We start from the raw sequence: 21,309 nt of genomic DNA, 5'->3' as shown, positions 1-21,309 counted from the left end.
GTGTTTCAAGGATATTTTCTTCCGTAGAGTTGTTGGAAGTTTCATGGGGAAGCATCAAATTGGTTGACGTACTATGAACGAATCTATAGTTCTCTTATAGTGAATAAATAAAGTTGTTATATTTGTCTAACCATGTTTGTACAATACTACATGACACGCACAATTATCTTTCCAACATAAAACTTTCCTCACCCAAAATGGCCATGAGACGAGGTAAGGTGCTAGCTCCCCCCCCCCCCCTTATTTATGTTGATTCCTTTTTTAATAAAATGATAGGATCTTCCTTGCAATCTGATAATATGCGTTTGAAAATATATATAGGGCTCGAACTCATGTAATAATTAACCTCACGTGTTATGTTCCACCTCTTGCAATGATCAATCATATGTTATGGAATCCGTCATTTGGAGTTTGGGCTCCACCACTAATGTAAGCTTTCAAGTGTAACAATGTCAACCCCTCATGTGATGTTCTACTTTTTACTATAGTCAATCTCACATGTTCTAAGTCCAATCATTCAAAGCTTTGCTTAACCTATGTAAAATCGTCCATAACCTTAAATGTACAGAGTCGAACATGTGCTCGAGTATCCATAGGGTAGACTATTTATGCTATACCAATGCATTGCATGTCTCCTTACTCATTTTGATCGTTTCATCATATCTCAATCCTGATGAATAATGGTATATTCTTCATTAATAGAGAAGAAAATTAATGTTATTGCATCTCTAAAAAGAAAGTTATTTTTTCCTTTTTCTTTTTGTGATTATCAATATATTGTTTTACCAAAAACATGTTAATATATTGCTGATATAATTTATTTATTTATTTTTTATATTTTAAGATTCGATTTTTTTTTTGGGGTACTTAAAGATTCGAGTTTTCCTTTGTCTGTTTTCGTCTTATCCCTCATAACATCAATAGGGAGGCTATGAGCCTACTTCCTTTGTCTGTTTTCGTCTTATCCCTCATAACATCAATAGGGAGGCTATGAGCCTACTTCTCTGCAACCTTTGTATGTATATGAGCACTGTAAATGATTTTAAATGGTACCGGTTATGTCCTGGTTCAAGAGGTCGAATCAACTAGTGTTCTGTCCCGGTTCAAGGGTCGAACCAATCAGAACAGTCCCCAATTTTTTATGTAGAACAGGATTAGAAATGGATCGATTTTCTTTTTGGGGGTAAAAAAATGGATCGATTTTTGGAATCATATCGGTGAGCGCCGCACAAGATTGTGCGACGAGCGGGGTATCGTTGATGGGAGATGCTCGTTGGCGGGAAGAAACGCCCGGTGAGTTGCTGCGCAGACGTAAAACATCATCAACTCGTCATTCCGAAGAGAAGAGAAGCACTGTAAGGAAGAAGGAAGAGAGCTTCGAGGTTGGATCGAAGGAGAAATCAGAGATGGTCGCAATTTCGCTTTATAGGGGAAACCTTCACAAAGTTCCCGATGTTCCTCGCCGATGGTTAATGCCAACTCCTCGCATTTCTCTCAAAGATTTCAAAACTCTTGTTGGCAAGCGAAACAAAGCTCTTTCTCGCATCTCCCCAGCAACTGCCATAGCCACTACCGCCACCGCCACCGCCACCGCCACCGCCACCGCCACCGCCACCGCCACCGCCATCGCCGCCTCAGCTGACGTTACTCCTAACCCTAATCCAAACGCCTGCTCTAACCCCGACTCGAAGCAAGAGGAAGGCGTTGGAGACAGTGGCTGCTCTAAACAAACTCAGCAATCTACTGAAACTACTCAGTCCGATTCCCAGCCAACCGCGGTGAATGGTTCTGATGGGCGGCCATCTGTTGGGCACGTTGGCGAACAAAGCGGAGCTGGCGGCGATTCTAATCCCGAACAAACCAAGGTTGTTCTCGATTCTCCTTCATCTCCTACAGGCAAGGTCGCCTTACCAGACGGCGGTGCCCTCACCTCAAAAGTTTCACAGGAGGAGAAGCCGGTGCCCTCTGTCCAACTCACGGTGGAGGTAAGGACTCTTCTTCTTTAATTGCGGTTGTTTATGGTGGTCATGGGACGAGCGTTATCATTGTTAGCAACAAACTATATTTGAATAATATATACACTCAAAATCAATGCCATGCCTAATTTTTGTGCAATAACAACTTGAAAAAGGGAACAACAATATCAGGACTTGGAGCAGAACCAGCCTGATAAAATATTGATATGTGGGTTTTCTTCTTGCCAAGCTCTACTAACTTGAGACTCTCTCTCTCTCTCTTTGAATGACTCCATACATGACCTGGGATTTGTTTTGCACACATCATAAGACACACATAAAAACAAGTATAGCGGTTGTCATAATACGATTATTTTGTGGTCTTGTCTCACGAAGTTGCTTTTGACATGAATGTTATCAAGGAAGAATCTGATCATTTTGGTGCAAAGATGGGTCAGGTTTTTAACAGAGTTATTCGTATTTAAGATGCACAATGTTTCTTTGTTGTCGTTGGCTATGGGATTCGGATTCAACCATTTAGCCGTGATATTGATGCGACAAATGTAGTTTTTTAATCATATTGGGTCTAGTGATGCTTCTTTAACGATATGATACTACCTTATTGTTTGTAGATGGGGCAGACTTATGGAGCAGCTAGGACATTCCTCTATTGTATATGACTAAGAATTGGATGTTAGATATGGATGGGTTGGAAGTTATATTACCTGTTTCAAAATGTAGCCTTGTCTTTATCCAGGTAATATGGGGGGTGAGATGAGAAAGATGGATAAGGCAACGAATAATTTGCATCTACAAATGGGAAAGATGAAGAAGAAGATTGATGAGCTTAATTACCTAAATGAGCTTGTTTTATTAAAAATAATAATTTGGTCGCGTTAGTTAGTTAGGTCTTTGATCCAATATGTTCTCAGTTTTTATTGTAAAGTGCCACTTTAATGGGCCTATAATATGTTCAAGGACTAGGATCAGGCCTGAAATAATCATAATGAAGTGGTGAAGAAAGATATCTTTGCCTATGTCTTGTCCGAGTATAAAATCAGATCAAGCTGACTGAAGGGCAAGGATCTATGTAGATGATCACGGGTAGTGTGTTTTTGTATGAGAGTAGTTGTAATTATTATGAAAGTTACTTTTTTTTTCTTCTATTTTTTCATTTTTTTTTTATCATTAATATTTGTATTTGCAAAGATCCATGTAGGTGACCCCATTTAGTTGGGATAAGGCCGAGTTGTTGTTATTTTTCTTTAAGTCTTCTAGTTAGTTTGGGTTAGAACTCTACAATTCCAAACCTGTCTTGAGTTAGTTCCTTTCATTATTTTAACTTCTTGGTAGTATTTTGAGTCTTTTTTAAGTCTCTACAAGTTTGCTAGGGTGATGGTCTGAGTCCTGCATCACAATTTGACCAATGAGATTTTGAAATGTAAGCCTAGATTGACAGGACATCAATTATGGGCCAGCGAACCAAGATCTCTATGAGCAGTCAAGTTCGAGCAGGTCAGAATTGGGTATGGGGTCCACGTGAGGGCTAGGTTTAGGTTAAAGTTAGGGTCTAAATCATAGTTGTCATGGTGCTTAGGTGTTTTAAGGCATTAATGAGATGTTAGATGCATAGGTGGAAGAAAAGCAACTGGATGAGGATGCTGCCTTGATAACTATGGTTTGAATGTTGGGCTTGGTTAGAAAGATGATGATTAGGCAAAGAGAAGGTTTGAATGCTGCATTTAAAGTTTTAGCATATTAGGTTTGGTTTCTGGGTTTTTTGGAAAAAGTGAAAATTGAAAGGATCAAGTCTTAGTGAGTTTATACTGCAGTTTTGATTCAAGTATGGTGACCTCTGGAAGGTTGGGTTAATTAATTTTGGATATTATATTATTAGAGCGAATGGGATTTGGAAGTTTATTGGTCACAACATGGAGGGGTTTTGGTGGGTGGTTACAAGGTAATTGCAGTTTTATGGATTTATAGGTTAGTAATAAAAATAAAAGTCTAAGATTTTTGGAGGATTAGAAGAAGAATCGGGGGCTGTTTATTATCAATAACTTGCTGTAGTTTCACGAAATCCTTGCCAGCAGCTTGTTACTTGATGTTAAATATGCAGTTCAACCGTGGATTGTAAATAACTTCCCGGAACTGCAGTGTCTTATGATAAATCTACAGTTTCAACTTTTGAATCTAGATGGCCCAAACTATCTGAATGCTGCCACTTTGAAACTGGAGACTCAGCTTATATGCTAGAGGTCTTGGGTAGCCTCTGGTTAGATAGTTGTAATGGATTGCTCTCCACAGGAGATAGATAGTCCATACCATCTGACCATTTGGCTTAGTGGCACTTAACTAGACACTGATCTAGACAATTGCATATGTTTGGGATGATAGATGCTTGTCTATACTCTATTGAGTTTGTCTGTTGCCAGATCATATAACTATGAACAAACGTGTTGGTCTTCGTTAATTGTTTGTGATTATATGCCTTGGTAGTAGTAAATTGTCCCCCCACCCCCAGGCCCCCACACATTTGATTTGTAGTTGAAATTCAATCATAAGGAATTTAATATCTCCTCACTAATGTGTTCTCGGGTGTCCTCTGCTATCTTTGTTCTTAACTGGAATATTGCCGGCATCCTACAAATTTTGAATGACTTGTATGCAGAGTATTGTAGCTGGGTCTTTGTTTTCCCCTTCTTTATAGTGACTTTCGTCCTTTAGCAGTCAAGAGTCATCTTACTTGACAGGTAAATGGTTTGGATGTACCAAGTGACAAAGAGAAAAGGAAAATTGAATTGGAGGAGAAGTTGCAAAGCTTAAACCAGAAGAAGCACAATCTAGTACAAATGCTGAAGCAGGTGAACTTTTGTTTCACCTTCTTCAAGATGAGTTATGTTTTTTTTCCTCCTTCCAAGTAGAGATCTATGAGCTAATATTGTTGATGTCCTACAGATTTTAAATGCAGAGGAGGAAATGAAGAAGCGAAACAGTATGCAAGCATCAATTACTCGCCCTCCTGGACCCCTGCAATTGGATGGTACAGCTGAATTGGGGTCTACTAGGCACGCTGCTCCTAGGATGAGCTCTGAAGCTAATTTTGGTGGTGATCTAGAAGGAGAAGCTGAAGATGTCTCAAACCAGAGTTCACAAAACCGCCATTTGCAGCGCATGCGCAGCACATCTCCTTCTGCTGCGTCTCCTCTTAGAAGGCCTATGTGTAGCCCCCTTCAACACAATCCAGTAAGTCAATAAGTAATGCCTATTGAATTTTTTACTCAGGATATTACTACTTATTGTGTTTCTCCCTGTTTCATGCATTAGCTTAATTTTCATTTCCAACCAAGAAAACTTTGGTTCCAAACCATTCATCATTTCTCAGCCATTGTAAGACATTTGTCGAGTTTGGCGGGTACCAGAGTTGAAGTCCCACCGAAACTGATGTCTTCTATATTTTGCTGAGATATCGCCGAAAATTCGGCGATAAACGCTGATTTTTACGATATCTCGTGAAATATTGCTACATTTTTTCATTTCTACTTCATGTGTATTGCTGCTGGGTGCGGTTTCTAATGTCACATCCGCTGTAATTATTACGCTGACTTTTTGAAACCCCCAACACTGCAGCAGTTTCTAATGTCACATCCTCTGTAATTATTAGATTTTTTTTTAAACAGCCAACCTGGCCTGCTAGAGTTTTTGGGAAACCGTATTTCAAATCTCCACAGTTTGATTTTTTTGTACATCTGTACTCATTCAACGATTTCTCTTCCTTTTTTATATTATTTTTTAATTAAAAAAAACTGTTGAATTGCGGCTACTTTTGAATCTCATTGTTTTCTCTTCTTTTGTCCTTTTGAGTGTTGGGTAGGGTAGTCAAATAGTTTGCTTGTGGATGTTGAAGATTTTAAAGAAATAGAACCAGAAATGTCAAAGACTGCAATTATTGCAGTTTTGAGTAATTAATGCTTTCAAGTGGACTGTCTGAAAACTGAAATTATAGGGCAAAATTTCACCCGATATTTGGCGAAATTTGCTGGTTTGCCAAGTTTGCCAAGGGGCGAACTGGCGAATTTTGCTGAACTTTCGTACCTTGGTCTCAACCTGGTATGGACCAAAAAAGTTCCTGACACTTTTTGGAGTTCGATGGAATTTTTGGGTTTGATCAAATTGGCGAGGAACTAAAAGACTTGAAACTTCCCCTTCTTTTTTCCCGTCTTTCCTGGTTTTGCCCATTTTTCATACTTTCTTTTTCCTTTTCTTCTCTATTTCATCTCTCATCTCTCTTTTTCCCATTATCTTCCTCTTCTTCTCTACTTTATGATGCTGTATCTTGAGCCCTCCAAGTCCAAGACCAAGTGGAGGGCCAAAAGAACCCCCTAGGGTTGCTGCTTTGCACCTAGGGCTGCTATCCAGCAGCTTATTTATAGTTTTATGTCAGTTTTTTTTGGTGTACTTGACAGCAAGGTTTAAAGTATCAATATCAGGTGATTTTAAGAGATATGTCATCTTGTATCGAGTATTATATTGTACTAGCCAATACATTTAAAAGAGGGACGTATGGATATTTATCATATCAGTTGTATACAATATGGATACATATCGTAGCGTGGGATACATCAAACCATGCTTAACAGAACTACAAATTCTGTCCACTGGAGGGGCATATTAGGCTTGTGATCTTTCTTTTTTTAAACATCTAGTTATTTATTATCCAAAACTGGGCCTTGTAGAAGTCTAACTATGAAGACCCCCTAGTATTAGAAATCAGAACAAGGCTGGAATTCAAATCAGATCAGGAAATCCAACCCATAATTTGTGTAAATAGATCCCTCCATTTGATGGGGGGGAGAGCAGACTTTGAATATTGAATCCAAGGTTCCCTTCGATTCTGAATCTGTCAATTGGGATTGAAGATCCAAGGCTTAAGTGTAAACAAGCTTAAACTCTTGACTTCGGCTGTGTATAGGACAGCCTGTGATTTCCATGTTAGGTGAATTGCAGCATCCATAGGGCTCCAATCAGGTAAAGCTGGCAGCCTATAGAATCCATCCTCTCCATTTGCTTTGTTGTCTGTTTGGATCCCATCCTTGGTCCGATGCCTACTCATATCACTTTTTTTTTTAAAATTTTCTTGAATTTTATGGACTTTACAAAAGACCCAAAATTCAATGACAGATCTATGCCAATCTAACCTTTAGATTTGTGTGCCACACTTTAGGTACATCATCCCCTTAGCCTAGTGACCTTATATCCCAGTTTGACCCATTATGACTGTCAAATTTCCAGATCTAGATACTTTATTGAATTTTCATACTCCGGAAACCCCCCATAACAAGAACCCTTAGATCTTCCAATTTAGCTATCCAAGCCCAATCAAACTTGGGGGGATCATATCTTTATACTATTACCTACATTTCTTTGCAAGTTTCGCTCCATTTCATAAATTCTTATCCCATATCTCAGGATTCTACCGCAGCCCACCATTCTGAATGTCCCTAAAACTAACATCCTATCAACCTTGAGACCACTTCATACCAATTATCCTAACCAGGGAATTCAAAGTCCAACCGTCCAAACACATTCAGGGAATCCATTAAAAAATCATCCCTTACACCATAGCTGAAATCAAGGTCTGGGCCTGGAAACTAGTGTTGCCTTGAACATCTTGGAAGAATAAGCCTTATTCTAGTAAGGATGCATTACTTTATCTTCATTACTATCTATTTCGAAGTATGTGGTTCATTTGCAAAACCTGGTTACTCTCCATACGGCTTGGAAATCTCAGAAATCAAATTGTTCCCAGACACTTTAAGACCTGGTGTTATGTGTTCAAGGTATGCATGCTTAATCATCTAAAGTAGGCATTTTTTTGAACTAGTCATGGTTTTAGTAAAACATGCATAAAGGTATATAAATGAAAGTTACCATAATATCCGCTACTTACAAGTAGTTAATTGATGCAGATATGACACCTAGCGCCTAGAGGGCTAGTTTTATTGGAAATAAGCCTTGGGATTTGGTTACTTACGCATTGGGCCTTTGATTCTGTCTGTTTTCTTTATAATGGGCTACTTTAGGGAGGTTGTACCCAGTGCACAAAGATTCTGCATTTAGCAGGGTCTGGGACAGAATACATAGCATTTATAATGGACTAATTTAAAAGGCCTAAAAGTTGTGTACAAGGTAGGATAAAGGACTAGGTTTAGTAGTTGCTTTTTCAAATTCCTTGTTCAAGTAGGAACAGTGAGGATTCTTTGTAGTTGAGATAACTTTTAAATTGGAGTGGGATTGGATGGCTCTTGATGTCTCCCCCCTGCAACCCCCCTTCCCGGTGTCCCCTGTTCGCCGCTGTTCCCCTCCCTCCTCCTCCTCCTCCTCCACCCCCAACAACGGACAATCCCACCCTCCCCAGCCACCCTCCATTACCATGACCTCATTTAGCCTAGAACTCCCTCTTTTCTCACCCCAACACCATCCCCTTCACCTCTGAATGCAACCTTTCCTATATCCCCCCCCTTCCTCGGACCCCACCCCTTTGGTCCATTGCCCCTCGTTTGCTACAAAATCCGGTATTCTCCATTGGAAGCTAGCTGTGCTTGGTCAATTCCTTGGCCCTTGTCCTCCGCTTGGCATTGTTAAAGCATCCCTTTCCAAGCAATGGCATGCTCAAGGATCTATGGGAACATTCGTTATTGACTCGGGTATTTTTGTTCAAGTTCTCCTCCATCGCTTGCAAAGCTAAAGCCCTTGAAGGCTCCCCTTGGTTTGTTGGCAAGTCCCCTGTTTTTGTCAAATCTTGGGAACCTTCAAAACCCCTCCGGCAGGTCAACTTCAGCTCCCTTCCCTTGTGGATCAACCTCCCCGGTCTCCCCTTGGAATTCTAGAATCAGGATTTTCTTAGTCGCATTGGTTCAGCTCTAGGTCTCCCTCTCTGAACTGACTCGAAGACTCTAAATTTGCAGCGCCTCTCCTACGCTCGAATTTGTGTAGATGTTCCTAACTTCCTGCTGATAAGCCTCTTCCCCTATGCATCTCCATTGAAGACGATTTAGGACTCCACTATGACCAAATCATTGTGTATGATTGGATTCCAAACATATGTGAAACTTGCTTTTCTTTTGGCCATGATGCTACGTTATGTTATCTTGCCTTTGCATCCAAAAGCTTGTCGCAGCCGTCGCTACCTTTGGGCAGCTTGCCGTCGATACATCCGCCCACCGAAAGTGTCTCTCCTCTGCCTCTTCCTGAAGTGCGACTCTCTTCACCTCTGCCTGCTCGATTGCCGCGGCCCCTTAAAGACCATATGTCGTTGGATTCCCATGGTATCTCTGTGCCATGTCCTTTGATTGACATATTGGAAAAGTGCACTACAGCTGATATTGTTGATTCATCTCCGACTGCTACTCCAGCCGCCAAGACTTACCGGAGAAACAGAAGGAATTTTTTTCCCATCAAATCTCTACAAATTTAAAAAAGCTGCTACCAAATCCCTCTATCACGCCGAAGCCCTTTGCAAATCCAAAATCACTGATGCCGATAATGAAGATCTCTATCTCGCTTGAAATTGCGCTGCCATCCGACATTGCCCCAGTTCGCTCTTCCATGGTAGTCGTTTTGTCCGCAACCTACAGAACCTTTGAACTCTGGCTCTCACTCTACCCAAGTACGCTCCCGTTTCTTGCTAGTGTTGAAACAACCTCTACCAACGTGCACCTATAACCTTCCTCTTCAAGTAACCCTACCACTCCCCAACCTGTCATGAACCTGTCTTCCTCAAACTCAAAGTGCCCACAACCCAAAAACACCTATGCCCTTTATAAACCCTTTTGGCTCTTTCGCTAGGCCCATCTTTACCGCCATTTCCCCTTGGACCAATACACCCTCCTGTGTCGGGCCCAACAACTGAACCCCCTCAACATACGGCCTAAGCCCATCACCCACTTTTAAACCCAATAACCGTCTTTACCTAGCCCACCTACAACTTCTGGACCAACCATCCTCCCACCCCCTTAAACCCAACTTTGATGACCAAAACCCAGGCCTGAACTCTCCTTGCGAACTGAACACTCCATGATGACAACACCCGCCGGAATTGCCCTTCCTATTGCTCCCTCTTGGTCCTTTCTCTCTAATTCCAATATTACCCCAATGGGCATATTTGGATTTTATAGGATTCAATCAAATTTCAGTCTTCTCTCTTATCCACCACCCCCAGCTCATGCATTTTCGCCTTACTCCTCAATCTCTCCCCTTGAATCCTCCTTTCTTCCTCACTATCATCTATGGCCTCAACGGCAATCCCGATTGTTCCCTTATTTGGGATGATTTCTGTGCTATCTACCCCTCTACTGTGGGTCACCCTTGTAGTATTGGAGGCAACTTCAATATTGTCCATTTCTCACATGAGAGGGTGGGTGGATGCTCGCCAGACTTGGTGGCGATTGATGCATTCAATTATTGTCTTGACGATGTGGGTCTCTCTGATCTCCGATGGCTTGGCCACCATCTTACTTGGCACAACTGCAGGTTTGGAGATGCCCGTATTGCCTCCAAACTTGACCGCTTCCTTGTTAATGAATCCTGGCTCTCCTGCTTCCTCACTTCTTTTGCCTCCTCCCGCCCATCCCTCTCCGACAATTCTCCCTACCACCTCCACATCCTCGATCCTCTGTCTTTTGTCTCCAAACCCTTCAAATTCTTCGATATGTGGACTTCTAGCCCCTCCTTCCTTCCCACCGTCCAATCTGCCCGGGTCAGCCAGTCTACTGTCATTCCCTCCCCCAAGTTGCCTATGTTCGAAAGCTTAGGAATACCAAGATTGCTCTCCGATCTTAGAATTCCTCTTCTTTTGGCAATATCTCTTCCCGGATCTCTTCTTGTTGTTTTGAGCTTTCTAGGGCCCAAAGCCTCCTCCAAATGACCCTCGTGACCCCTCTCTCGCGAATAATGAGAAGTCTCTTTCCTTAGAACTCTCCTCCCTCATTTCCCAAGAGGAAAGTTTTCTCCGTAAAAAAGCCATAATCAAATGGCTCGAGCTTGGAGATGCCAACACCGCTTATTTTCATTTTTCCCTCAAAGCTCGTCTTAACTTTTACTCCATTCGTTGTCTCCCTTCTAGGAATGGTTCTTGGGTTTATGATCCCCCTAGTATCAAGGCAGAAGTCATCTCATTCTTCTCTCAATCTCCTCTCTTCCCCCTCTCTCCCTCCCCGCCCCCTCTTCCCCCCTCTCTTCTCAACAAATTCCTTGACCCCTCCTCCTTAGATTCTCTTAGCTCCATCCCCTCCTCCGAGGAAATCATCTACGCCATCCGCTCCCACAAGGCCAACTATCTCATGGCCCTTATGGCTTTAGTATGGGCTTCTTCCTGGCTGATTGAGACTTCATCGAGGATGATCTTGTTAGTGTGATCTTTAGCTTTTTCTTCAATCCCTCTCAGCTCTCCTCCATTAACCAAACATTCATTTGCCTCATCTCCAAAAAACCTGGGGTCACTTCTTTCTTTGATTTTCGACCTATCTCCCTTTGTAACCTCATCTACAAATTCATTTCCAAGGTCCTCGCGAACCGAATCATGCGAGTCATCCCCGCTCTTGTGAGTTCCAATCAATTTGCATTCATCTTTGGTTGTAGTATTTTGAACAACATTCTCCTATGTGCGGAGATTGTTCGAGGGTTTGATAGAGTTGCCCAGTTTCCAGTAGCCCTTCTTAAGGTTGACCTCCACAAAGCTTTCGATTCCATTCGTTGGGACTTCATCAGTGAAGTTCTCTCTGCCATGGGCTTCCTCCCCCCCCCCTTGTTCACTGGATAGAAATATGCATCTCCACCCCTCACTTTTCTATCATCACTAACGGTTCTCCTATTGGCTACTTCCCTTCTTGCAAGGTTGTCCCCTCTCCCCTATCTCTTCTCCTTGGCTCTGGATTGTCCTTTCTCGTCTCCTTCAAACCAAAAACGATCAACTTCTTATCCCCCCCATCCCAAAATGCAAATCCCTGAAGCTCACTCATCTAGCCTTCGCGGATGATCTCATGATCTTCTCTAAAGCTGGAATCCATCTCTTCCATTCTTGAAGCTCTCTCCAGGTCTTGAGTCCCTCTCTAGTCTTTGGGTTAACCTAGATAAATCTTCCCTCTTTCTCTCTGGTAGTCTCCAATTCTGTCTACTCCTCCCTTTTTCTTACTGGCTTCAAGTTTGGCTCCTTCCATGTCACCTATCTCGGCCTTCCCTTTATCCTTGGCCGCCTCGCTTGCCATCAACACCCCGATGCTTGACCACATTCGGAAAAAGCTCCAACTTTGGAAGGGGAAGCTTCTCTCCTTTCCTGGTCGAGTGGTGCTCATTCGTTCTGTCCTCCAATCTTCCTATCTCTATTGGTGTGGAATCTTTTCAATCCCAAAATCTTCTATTCGGGTTATAGAATCCCTCTATTGCACCTTCCTTTGGAAAGGTCAAGAATCCTCCTATTTCCTCCATCCCATCAGTTAGGCTACTGTCTGTCGCCCCAAATCTTAAGGGGGCTTGGGTATCCGCTGAATCTCTGATGTCAACATTGCATGTTTCCTTAAAACTTATCTGAAAAATTGCCTCCAAGCATAATTGCATCCCAGGAAACCTAGGTTTACTCTCACATTCTAAAATCAGACTCCATCTGGACTGCTCCCGTCCCCCCTAACCCTTCCTGGATTTGGAGAAAACTCCTTCTCCTTTGCCCTTGAGCCCTTCCTGCTATCTCTATCCAAATCTCCTTTGGTTGCTCCACTTTTTTCTGGCTTGACCCATGGCATCCGATGGCTATCTTGTTCACCCATCTTGGTCCCCACTCTGCCTACGAAACCCGTATTCCCAAATCCATCCCCCTCTCTTCCTTCATCGCTAATGGTTCTTGGTCCACCCCCCCTCACCTGAGTCTCACACAAGTCTAGAACTCCCTCCCCTCCCCCCCCCCTTCTTTTTTTACATCCTCACCTTGTGATACCATTTGGCTCCCCTCCCCCGCTAAATTCTTTACCACCTCTTCAGCCTGGAGTCTCCTTAGAACTTCCTTTGCCCCGGGCCCCTTTGGTTTGGTTCAAAGGCCACATTCCCTGCCACTCCCTTACACTTTGGAGAGCCCTTAACCTAGCCCTTCCCACCCAAGCATTCCTCATTAGCCGCCATATCCCGGTCTCTGATAGGATTTGGAATGCCATCTGTTTTGATGTCTCTTCTAGGCTTCTTTCTATTTCCCATCCCCCGGTGGACGACTCCTCTAGGAATAGGCTGATTGTTAGTTCTTGGAGTCTCGCTTCTTCCATCAGGCCTTCCCCTTGATAGGCTTTGTATCCCCCCCTCTACTTGGTATCTCCTTGTGGTTTTTGTCTTTTAATTTAATTATTTATTCATCCAAAAAAAAAGTAGGAACAGTTAGCTACTTTTCTGTTAGTGCTTTTCTATTTCAGCAAAAAAGGTAATAGCTTTTAGGTTGTTAGTTCTATCATTTATAGTAGGAGTCAGCTTTCAGGTCTACTGGTTAGAGAGGAGTTTTACCTTTAGTCTATATGAACAGGAATGGCTGCCAAAGCTGTTAAATTTGATTGATTGATGACATAACAGCTTTGGGCCATGAGCCTTTGAGTGATTGATTGGAAAGATTCCCTAACCAGGGAATCAGGGATAGGTTAAATTACTGAAGTTTTCTTCCCCATTCTGTTTGTTGCCAGCCTGAAGCTTATAATTTGTGGCCAATTTCTTGTTGTCTGCTACGCTTTCTTACTTTCTTGGTTTCTACTGCTCGTGCTATCAACAGATGGGGTTGAGGCTTTTGACATGAGAAATGGGAGCTAACATAGGCTTGATATAGTGTGTCTCAGTGTAGGTACCGTACTTCATATATAACTGGAATGGCAAGTTAATAAAAAGGAACAATTTGAAATAATAAGTAGCAGTTTTAGAAACAGATTAAAAAACACGTGAAGTTGACATAATAAGATGCTTTATTGGATGCCAAACCAATGCCTTGACTACTAAGGCATGCACTTTGGTTCTGCCTTGATGCCAAGGTGCCTTCTGGGCTAAAAAACCACAGGAAGAAAGCACCAGGACCAGCCAGCAGCTGGTCAACTGAGCATGGTTTAGGTGGGTCCTGCCCAGTCCTTCTAAGACTCAAGTTGAATACTACAACACTGTTCATGTAACCATTCATATTAACATATCACAACCGATATTGGTGCAAATCCAGCACTATTGGTGGCCTCAGTCACAGTGGGCGCCCACCAAGTGACAAGGCTGTTGGCCACCTACTTGGTCACCCTGTTGCCATGATATCTAATTGTCTATGTCAAAATACACACCTGATGTACTTTATGCGAATGTAGAATTTTTCTGAGATGATCTTTTTTGTTTATAATATTGTGAATGTAATGGTGGTTTAGTAGCATCTGAGGTAATGTCACTTTCTATCTTTTCATAATTGGCACAAAAATCCACCAGCTTCATATCTGATTTCTCAGTGCAGCTTTATTTGGCACTGACATTGATCTTCTAAGTCAACTTAGGGAAATAACTTCACAAACGCAACCATGTAACAGTTATGTCAGAATTTTTTTGTTGATTTAAAATGTATATCAATGAGGACTCATTTGGAAAATTTTCTTGCTAAATTGTTGGGGTAAGGCTGCATAAGAAAAATGCTCCCCTGGCCTCTGCTTGTGTGGAAAACTCGCTGGTTCACCTTTTTTATTTTTATTTTTATTTTTTATCATTATTATTGAGGTCTCATTTGGAATTCTTTATTGCTGAACTTTTCACTGTCCACAAAATATTCACTTGTACTCTCACCTTGAGTTTGCAGGTTCTGAACAGCAACCGAGTGAGTATTGGAGCCACTGCATATACCCAGCCTACTACAGCCCCATCAATGGCTGTTATAGCAAGTCCGTCACGTTTTGCTCCTACTGGGCCCCAAAGCCACTCTACAAATTTGGCAGCAGTATCGGTGTCTGGAACACATTATGTTGCTTCATCTCCTTCTCCTGCAGGATCTGGGGGTACTTCAGTCTTTAGAGATGCTCGCTTGACTAGTCCTTCATGGAATTAGTAGAGATTTGGTTTATCTCAAACATCTCATTCTGGCACGTAAGCAATGTTTGTACCAAAATAGCATTCTGAGATGGATTATTGTGAGAAGAACAGTGAAAAAAGTTATAATGAAGCTTAAGCAATATTATTCAGCATCATGGTAAATCCAAGATTGATCTTGACTTCTGCAGTGATTGTTTCCATCTTCAGCTATCCAAGGTCAACGTTCCATTGCTCTTTTGTTGCTTCTTGTTGCCCTTGGAGGATATTCAACTTGCACATATAAAGTAATCGATGTGGCAAATTGTATTTGAAGCTTGTGTCCATGGCTTATACTGTCTATGCTTTTTCTTTCTAGTTGCCCATTTTCTTTAAGATTGCAAGCAGCTAGTTATCAATTATTCTTTAATAGTTAATGTTTGGTTGTTTCTTGTGGATGGATTATTGAGGGAACACATTTCCTACCTCTCTGACTTTAGATTCAGTTGCACAGTTAAAAACTGTCCCTCGATGATGCAGATCAGGCACCAAAGAAAACCTGTGTCTTAGAAAACAACCTCTCCATATCAGTCCTACCCCTACAACTCCATCACTTAGACACCCCCCCAACCCATTCAAACAAGGCCTACACTGCTGTTCAGAGATTAAGGGCAATTTGATAATTTTGTTTGTTTTTAGTTGATGCCAAATTTGGCTTTGTTGGAATCAGTAGATTTACTTTGGTTTTTGAATTGGGTTTAGTTTTGGACAAGTTATTGAAGAGTCCTAGTTCAGTTAGGAGTCCCAATTATGAAGGGACTCCCTTAATTACAGTCCACTTCTTATTACAAGTAGATATCTACTCTTATTTGCAATCTGGATCATCCTAGGATGAGTTATGATAGAGTCCTTATTTAAATGTGTTTCAAGTCTAGTTAAGAGTCCCAAGTTTGAGTAACCTTCTTATGTTGATTCCTAATGTGATTACACACTTGTAAGGCTATAATAAAAGCTTCTCTAGCTTATAAAAGACAGGTTTGATGTATAATAAAATTTGAGAATTGGAAGGTGCCAAGAGAGGAATTGCGGGTTTTGCTAGGAGGGGAGACTTGCGGCTGTTTGTGTTTATAATTTTCTGTAATTTGAAGTTCTTCAATGCTCCCATTCCCTTCTTCAAGTAAAGCACAGACGACCTTCTCTTTCTTCTCAGTCCTCTCACTGGCAGCCTCTCTTCCCCATCCTCAAACCCTAATCCATTAGATCCAGCCTGCCCTTCCTAAGGCACATCACCTTCCCCCCTTCCCATCTCCTGCAGAGCATTCCCTCTCCTCCACACCCCATTTTCTTTTTATCCCCTCCTTTCCCCAACCCTAGACCTTTCTTTTCTATTTTCTTCTTCTTCTTTTTTCTCTCTTGTGGCTGTACTGGAATTTCCAGAATTCTAAAACCAGAATTTTCTCAAACCCTAAACCCCTACCAATACACACCTCCTTTAGGAATCAAATTCCCCTCCCTCCTTTACCCTTGATCCCAATTTCAGCCTATCCTCTTCACTCATAACCCTAGTAAGTCATGAACTTCAAATTCTTCTGCAAGCCTAAGAAACCCTAGCCCTACTTTCATTCATAACTTCCAAACCATTCATCCAAACCCTAATTCCATTTAGGAACAGCCTCCCTAATTCCTCCTTGACTTCGACTATGACCCTAGCCTTAGCCACCCCCTGGAAACCCTAATTCCTCCCAAACTTTAAAACCCTAATTTCAGTTTTGAAATTAAATTAACAGCAAAATTTAGGATGTATTTCATCCAACCCTCAGTCTTGGCCCTAGCCAAACCCTTGCCAACACATTCTAAAACCCTAGAACCTTCAAATAGGCCCTAACCTAGGGTAATAAACCCTAGTTTACTGCTGGTTGATGTGATTAAGATCCTGAAGAAGAACTTTAAATTTAGGGTTTTCAATGATTATTAAACCGTATATTTTACGTTCACATCATCAAACCATAGTGGTGTTCTCAGATTTATGAGAAAAAACCGAGTCTAGATGTGAGTTTCAACTTGATTCTAACTTTGAAATTGATGCACTGAAAATGTGAACACGCAGGCTTATAAAAGCACACAACTGGTACTTGATAAAAATGAATACATCAAAATTTAAGGTTAAACAATACATCGAACATGTTCAATTATTCACAATTTCACTTGACAAGATCAGTGTACTTTATAAGTTATACACCATGAGAGTACAAGAGTAACTAGACTAGAATCAATGAGGTACTAAGCAGTTCCTCCAACTCCTGCTCCCCCAGCATCACCTTTACCAGCTCCACCTCCTTCTGCACCTCCTATACATTGCAGAGCTCTAGCCAACTGCAAATGATATGAGTTTTCAGCTACGACTTTCTGTACCTCAGGAGTGACTTGGTGGCACTTGGGTGTATCTACACAAACTCCAACTAATTGTTGCTTGAACCTTGTTTTACCTCTAGCCAAGACTCTTACTGCAGTAAAAAGTTACACATTGTCCTCTATCTTCTTGCATCCATTGGGATTGGATCTTTTTTGCTAGAGATGCTCTAAACACATTGTTGATGTCGGTAATTGTCCGACCAAGATTCCGGCAAAATACACAATTGGCTAGTAAGGGGAAGAAGGCAATGTCAAGTTTGTCAAGTTTTGTCAAGTTGAGATGACTCAATCTTGCTTGAGACTTCATATTTATAACTAAGGCTTGGCCCGAGATCTCGGCCGAGATAATGCATTATTCAGGTTCCGCCTGAGATCTCGTCTTGAGATCTCAAAAAACTGAAATATCTCATGAGATTGTTGAGATCTTGCAAGTTCTAGAACCATGAATGCCATGAAAAGGATAGGGCATTAGTCATTCACTAAATCACTTTGATAGGGAGTGTCAGGGTTTTGGTTGCTGAGATAAGTTAACTTTTTTCTTGGGCTAGGGTTTCTTGATCCAATGAAAATGGCTCAATTGTTTGGAGCAGTTTACCATTTGTGTGGGTCTCTTTTGTGAATTTAAGGAGTGAATGGAAGAAAAATGTAATTTTCATTGAACTCTTCACTCAAATGCCACCATTGAATTAAAAGCAACTTTATGCAAACAACACACATGGCACGTTCCAGGTCATGCACAGAAATCTCCAGCGCAGCTGCGCATAAAATTGCATTCAATCAGTACAGCATAATTTAAACTAAATAGATGAGCCTTAATTCGTGTACCACTTTGGTACTTATGTTTTGGCCTCATGTGGGAGGCCTATTAGCCAGTAAAACCATAAAACAATGCTCCTAGCCCTCATATGGCCCAACTGTAGGCTTATTCCAGTAACAAGAGACTTTACTTTGTCATGGATCTTCATCAGAAAGTGCCAGCGGTGGACCTAAATTGACATGTGAAATGGTGAGGATAGTCACACATACCTTGAGCTTATAACAAGTATGAACCCTTCAATGTGTTGTTCACCCATATATGGATAACTTGTGTTTAGTTTAATGGGAATACCATATCAAAGATTTTATCTTGTGCACCTGCACTTTATTTTGCAGTTCAACTGAACAATGGCTCTTGGAATGTTTTTTTGAAGTCAATCTTGTATGATGTAAATGAGGTAACTTGTGTTAATGCTTTTCTTAGTTAACTCCCAAACTCTCATAGCATTTACTACTGGTTGTTCTGCAAGGGAAAATGATAAGTTCCATGAGTGACTTTTTACTGGTGGACTGAAATTTAACACAAGAATGACAAAGTGAACACTAAAGAGTAGATGAATTTGATCACAAGGTGAGTGCAAAGTTGTGGTATCAAGATTAACTTTTCCTTAAACAGACTAAGCAGTTCAAAGTTGCAACCTGTGACAAGTAGAACATAACACGAAAAACTCATTACATTTTTATGTTTATGTATTTTTTTGGTAGCGAGTGTTCTGTTTTTCAGTTTCATATTTAGATACCTGAACTTTGTCTTGCCTCCAATCATTGTTTGATTCAAAGACCAGTGTACTTTCTTATTGAAACTGAATCATATTGGATTCTAAACGATTTGGTTGAAAGTTGCATGACATTGAAATGATGAAGAGAATTTACAGAGATGGTACTCACATTGTATTGCTTCATACAGAAAATCCTCTCGATTGTAAGCTCAAAAAGATTTAGGAGCTGGATGGCGAAAATTGTGGTCTAGACAGACCAGATGAAGCAGGCCATTAATTTGGTTCATTCTAGATAATTATCGATACATAGCCTGGGACATGGAATTTACATTTCATTATATTTTCAATTTTCATATTTCTTTATCTATTTATTTGCATATTTGATTATTGTTCTGCAATTGTACATATTCAAGATCCTTTCTTTGTAGGTATTTCTAAGCACATTGTGCTGCTTTTCTGTACATCTTATAGTTAATGATTCCCCTAGGTTATTGAATTTATACTGTGGTGTAATATCCAAGTTCTTGCCTAGGTCAACATGTGTTCTGATTTGTTGGGGGTTCTGTCTTGTATGCCCCTGTAGGCCTGAACGTTGAGTTTACTTTTTGTATCCCATTTATGGCAGAGAGCATGGGAGGCTGTGGCATTCAATTAAATGCTGTTTCTTATATAGAAATTATGATCTGATTTCATTGTGTGCAGACCAGTGGTTCTTTTTTTCTTTGGGGTGGGGGGTGGGGGTGTGGGTTTGGGTTGGGAGTGGGGAAAGTTACCTTCATGGTTCTTAAATACTCTACTTAATAGTCATAATGGGATAATTACTGGCCTTCAAACCACTTCAGATTTCGTTCCATGTATGTTCACCATTTTTATACCCTGCTCTATTCTTCTGTTTTTTCTGTATTATGGCAGGCCAGTTTTCTGGTATATTCAGGCTTTACCTTCATGACGATTTTGGCGAAAGCTGAAGGGAAACATTCAATTAGAACCAGCTGCAGCTGCTTTCTCTCTTTCTTCTTGAGAAGGTAAAGCCTTGGCGAAAGAATGAAGGTTTTACCTCAGAAATGTCGTTTTAAGGATGTCAATGCCTTCTGGCGTTTTAGCGTGAAGCCATTGTGACTGTAAGCTTTCTCTGACCTAGCCATCGTGCTCCTTCCAAGTTTTATCTTAACAAAAGAGGTGGTGTTAGGTCTTGAAATCTTCTTCTCAGATGAACTGGATTAGTTAGAACTCCTCGCATAGATCAAGAAAGAGAATGTTAGGTCTTGTTGGCCTCTCTCTGGATGAAAACTGGATTAGTTAGGACTCTCCATAAATTTCAGAAAGAGCAAGAACAAACTTCAGCGTTTGAGTATGAAGATCTATTTAATACCTGAATTCGTACACGCTGTTGTGGTAAATCTGGACAAAGGTTTAATAGATGCATAATTTCCTCAAAAACAATAAAGAGAATTAGAAAACTACATGATTATTGAGCAAGATGAATCTTTCAGGTACTTGAATGTCCGTGGTCCATCTTGAATGCTTGGGTATAAATTCATGCATATAAGATTCCCTGGGCTAGTGAACCTCAAGGGGTTGGTGCACTTGGTGAAAGATCAAGTCTTATAGAACATGGATCAATGGTTTGAATCAACTTGAGGACAGAAGCATATATTTACATTATATAGAGAAAAATTACTCTTAAGGATGTAGTTTAGTGCATACAATAAGCAAGCTTGCATGAATTTCAGATCAAAAGAAAAGAAAAACTTCATTGGGCTTGTAGTTCATATTGTGCCACAAATGGTTTTTTACATGTGGGTCTCTTTAGTGGATCACAAACTAATGTTGAATCTCCTTAATGCAATATATTATATGTGGGTCAAGTTATATTTAAATTTCAAACGGGAAGGGACCAAAGTACCCCTTAGGTTATTTAAAACATTATGTTAATATATGTTTTAAAAATAAATAATTGGTCATTAAATGTTTAATTATATGGATAAAATATATATATATTCAAAAAAATAAAATAATAATATAATGTATTAAATGATTTGAGGGGTATTTTGGTCCATCGACGTTTGAAATTTAAATATATTTAACGATGACTAATGGCGTTAGTTTGGTTAGGACTCAACATGTAATATATTACATTAAGGAGACCAACGTTAGTTTGTGGTCCACTAAGAAGACCCACATGTAAAAAATAATATTTTTAATTGTTATGGTTCCTAGAAAGAAATGCATAGATGAGTTAAGTATGATCCAGTATAACCTTTGGGGGTGAATCATGGCCGATTGGTGGTTTTTCTCTCTCCACATACATCTTCAGTCAGGTTGATCAAAGAAAAAGAAAATGGACTGATGGCCAATAA

At 40.7% G+C, this 21,309-nt stretch overlaps 1 protein-coding gene across 2 annotated transcripts; it reads left to right on the top strand.

The window, feature by feature from the left end:
- The first annotated feature begins 1,191 nt into the window (after positions 1 to 1,191).
- On the top strand, positions 1,192 to 19,606 carry LOC149006851 (tRNA (Ile)-lysidine synthase). Of its 2 annotated transcripts, XR_016175033.1 has the most exons (5): positions 1,192 to 1,985; positions 4,709 to 4,819; positions 4,914 to 5,201; positions 14,797 to 15,242; positions 19,138 to 19,606. XR_016175033.1 is itself a non-coding variant. In XM_089165384.1 (4 exons), exons 1-4 carry the CDS (start codon positions 1,260 to 1,262, stop codon positions 15,040 to 15,042), a joined length of 1,371 nt encoding a protein of 456 aa, XP_089021510.1. In that variant the 5' UTR covers positions 1,192 to 1,259; the 3' UTR covers positions 15,043 to 19,113. The 2 variants fall into 2 exon arrangements, 1 of the variants encoding a protein (XP_089021510.1); XM_089165384.1 differs by lacking the exon at positions 19,138 to 19,606 and having other exon boundaries at positions 14,797 to 19,113.
- Positions 19,607 to 21,309: the final 1,703 nt, after the last annotated feature.

The sequence above is a fragment of the Hakea prostrata genome, chromosome 8 (assembly GCF_041222555.1).
Source record: "Hakea prostrata isolate BN-2017 chromosome 8, UWA_Hpros_2, whole genome shotgun sequence".
NCBI classification, from domain to species: domain Eukaryota; kingdom Viridiplantae; phylum Streptophyta; class Magnoliopsida; order Proteales; family Proteaceae; genus Hakea; species Hakea prostrata.
The sequence above is the reverse complement of the archived record's forward strand: the minus strand, read 5'-3'. Positions and strand labels throughout refer to the sequence as shown.

Excerpts from the sequence above, each read along its gene's own strand:
- LOC149006851 (XM_089165384.1), top strand. The coding sequence starts at position 1,260 with ATGGGAGATGCTCGTTGGCGGGAAGAAACGCCCGGTGAGTTGCTGCGC. Across the intron at positions 4,820-4,913 it reads TAGTACAAATGCTGAAGCAG|ATTTTAAATGCAGAGGAGGA; the intron begins GTGAACTTTTGT and ends GATGTCCTACAG. Across the intron at positions 5,202-14,796 it reads GCCCCCTTCAACACAATCCA|GTTCTGAACAGCAACCGAGT; the intron begins GTAAGTCAATAA and ends TTGAGTTTGCAG.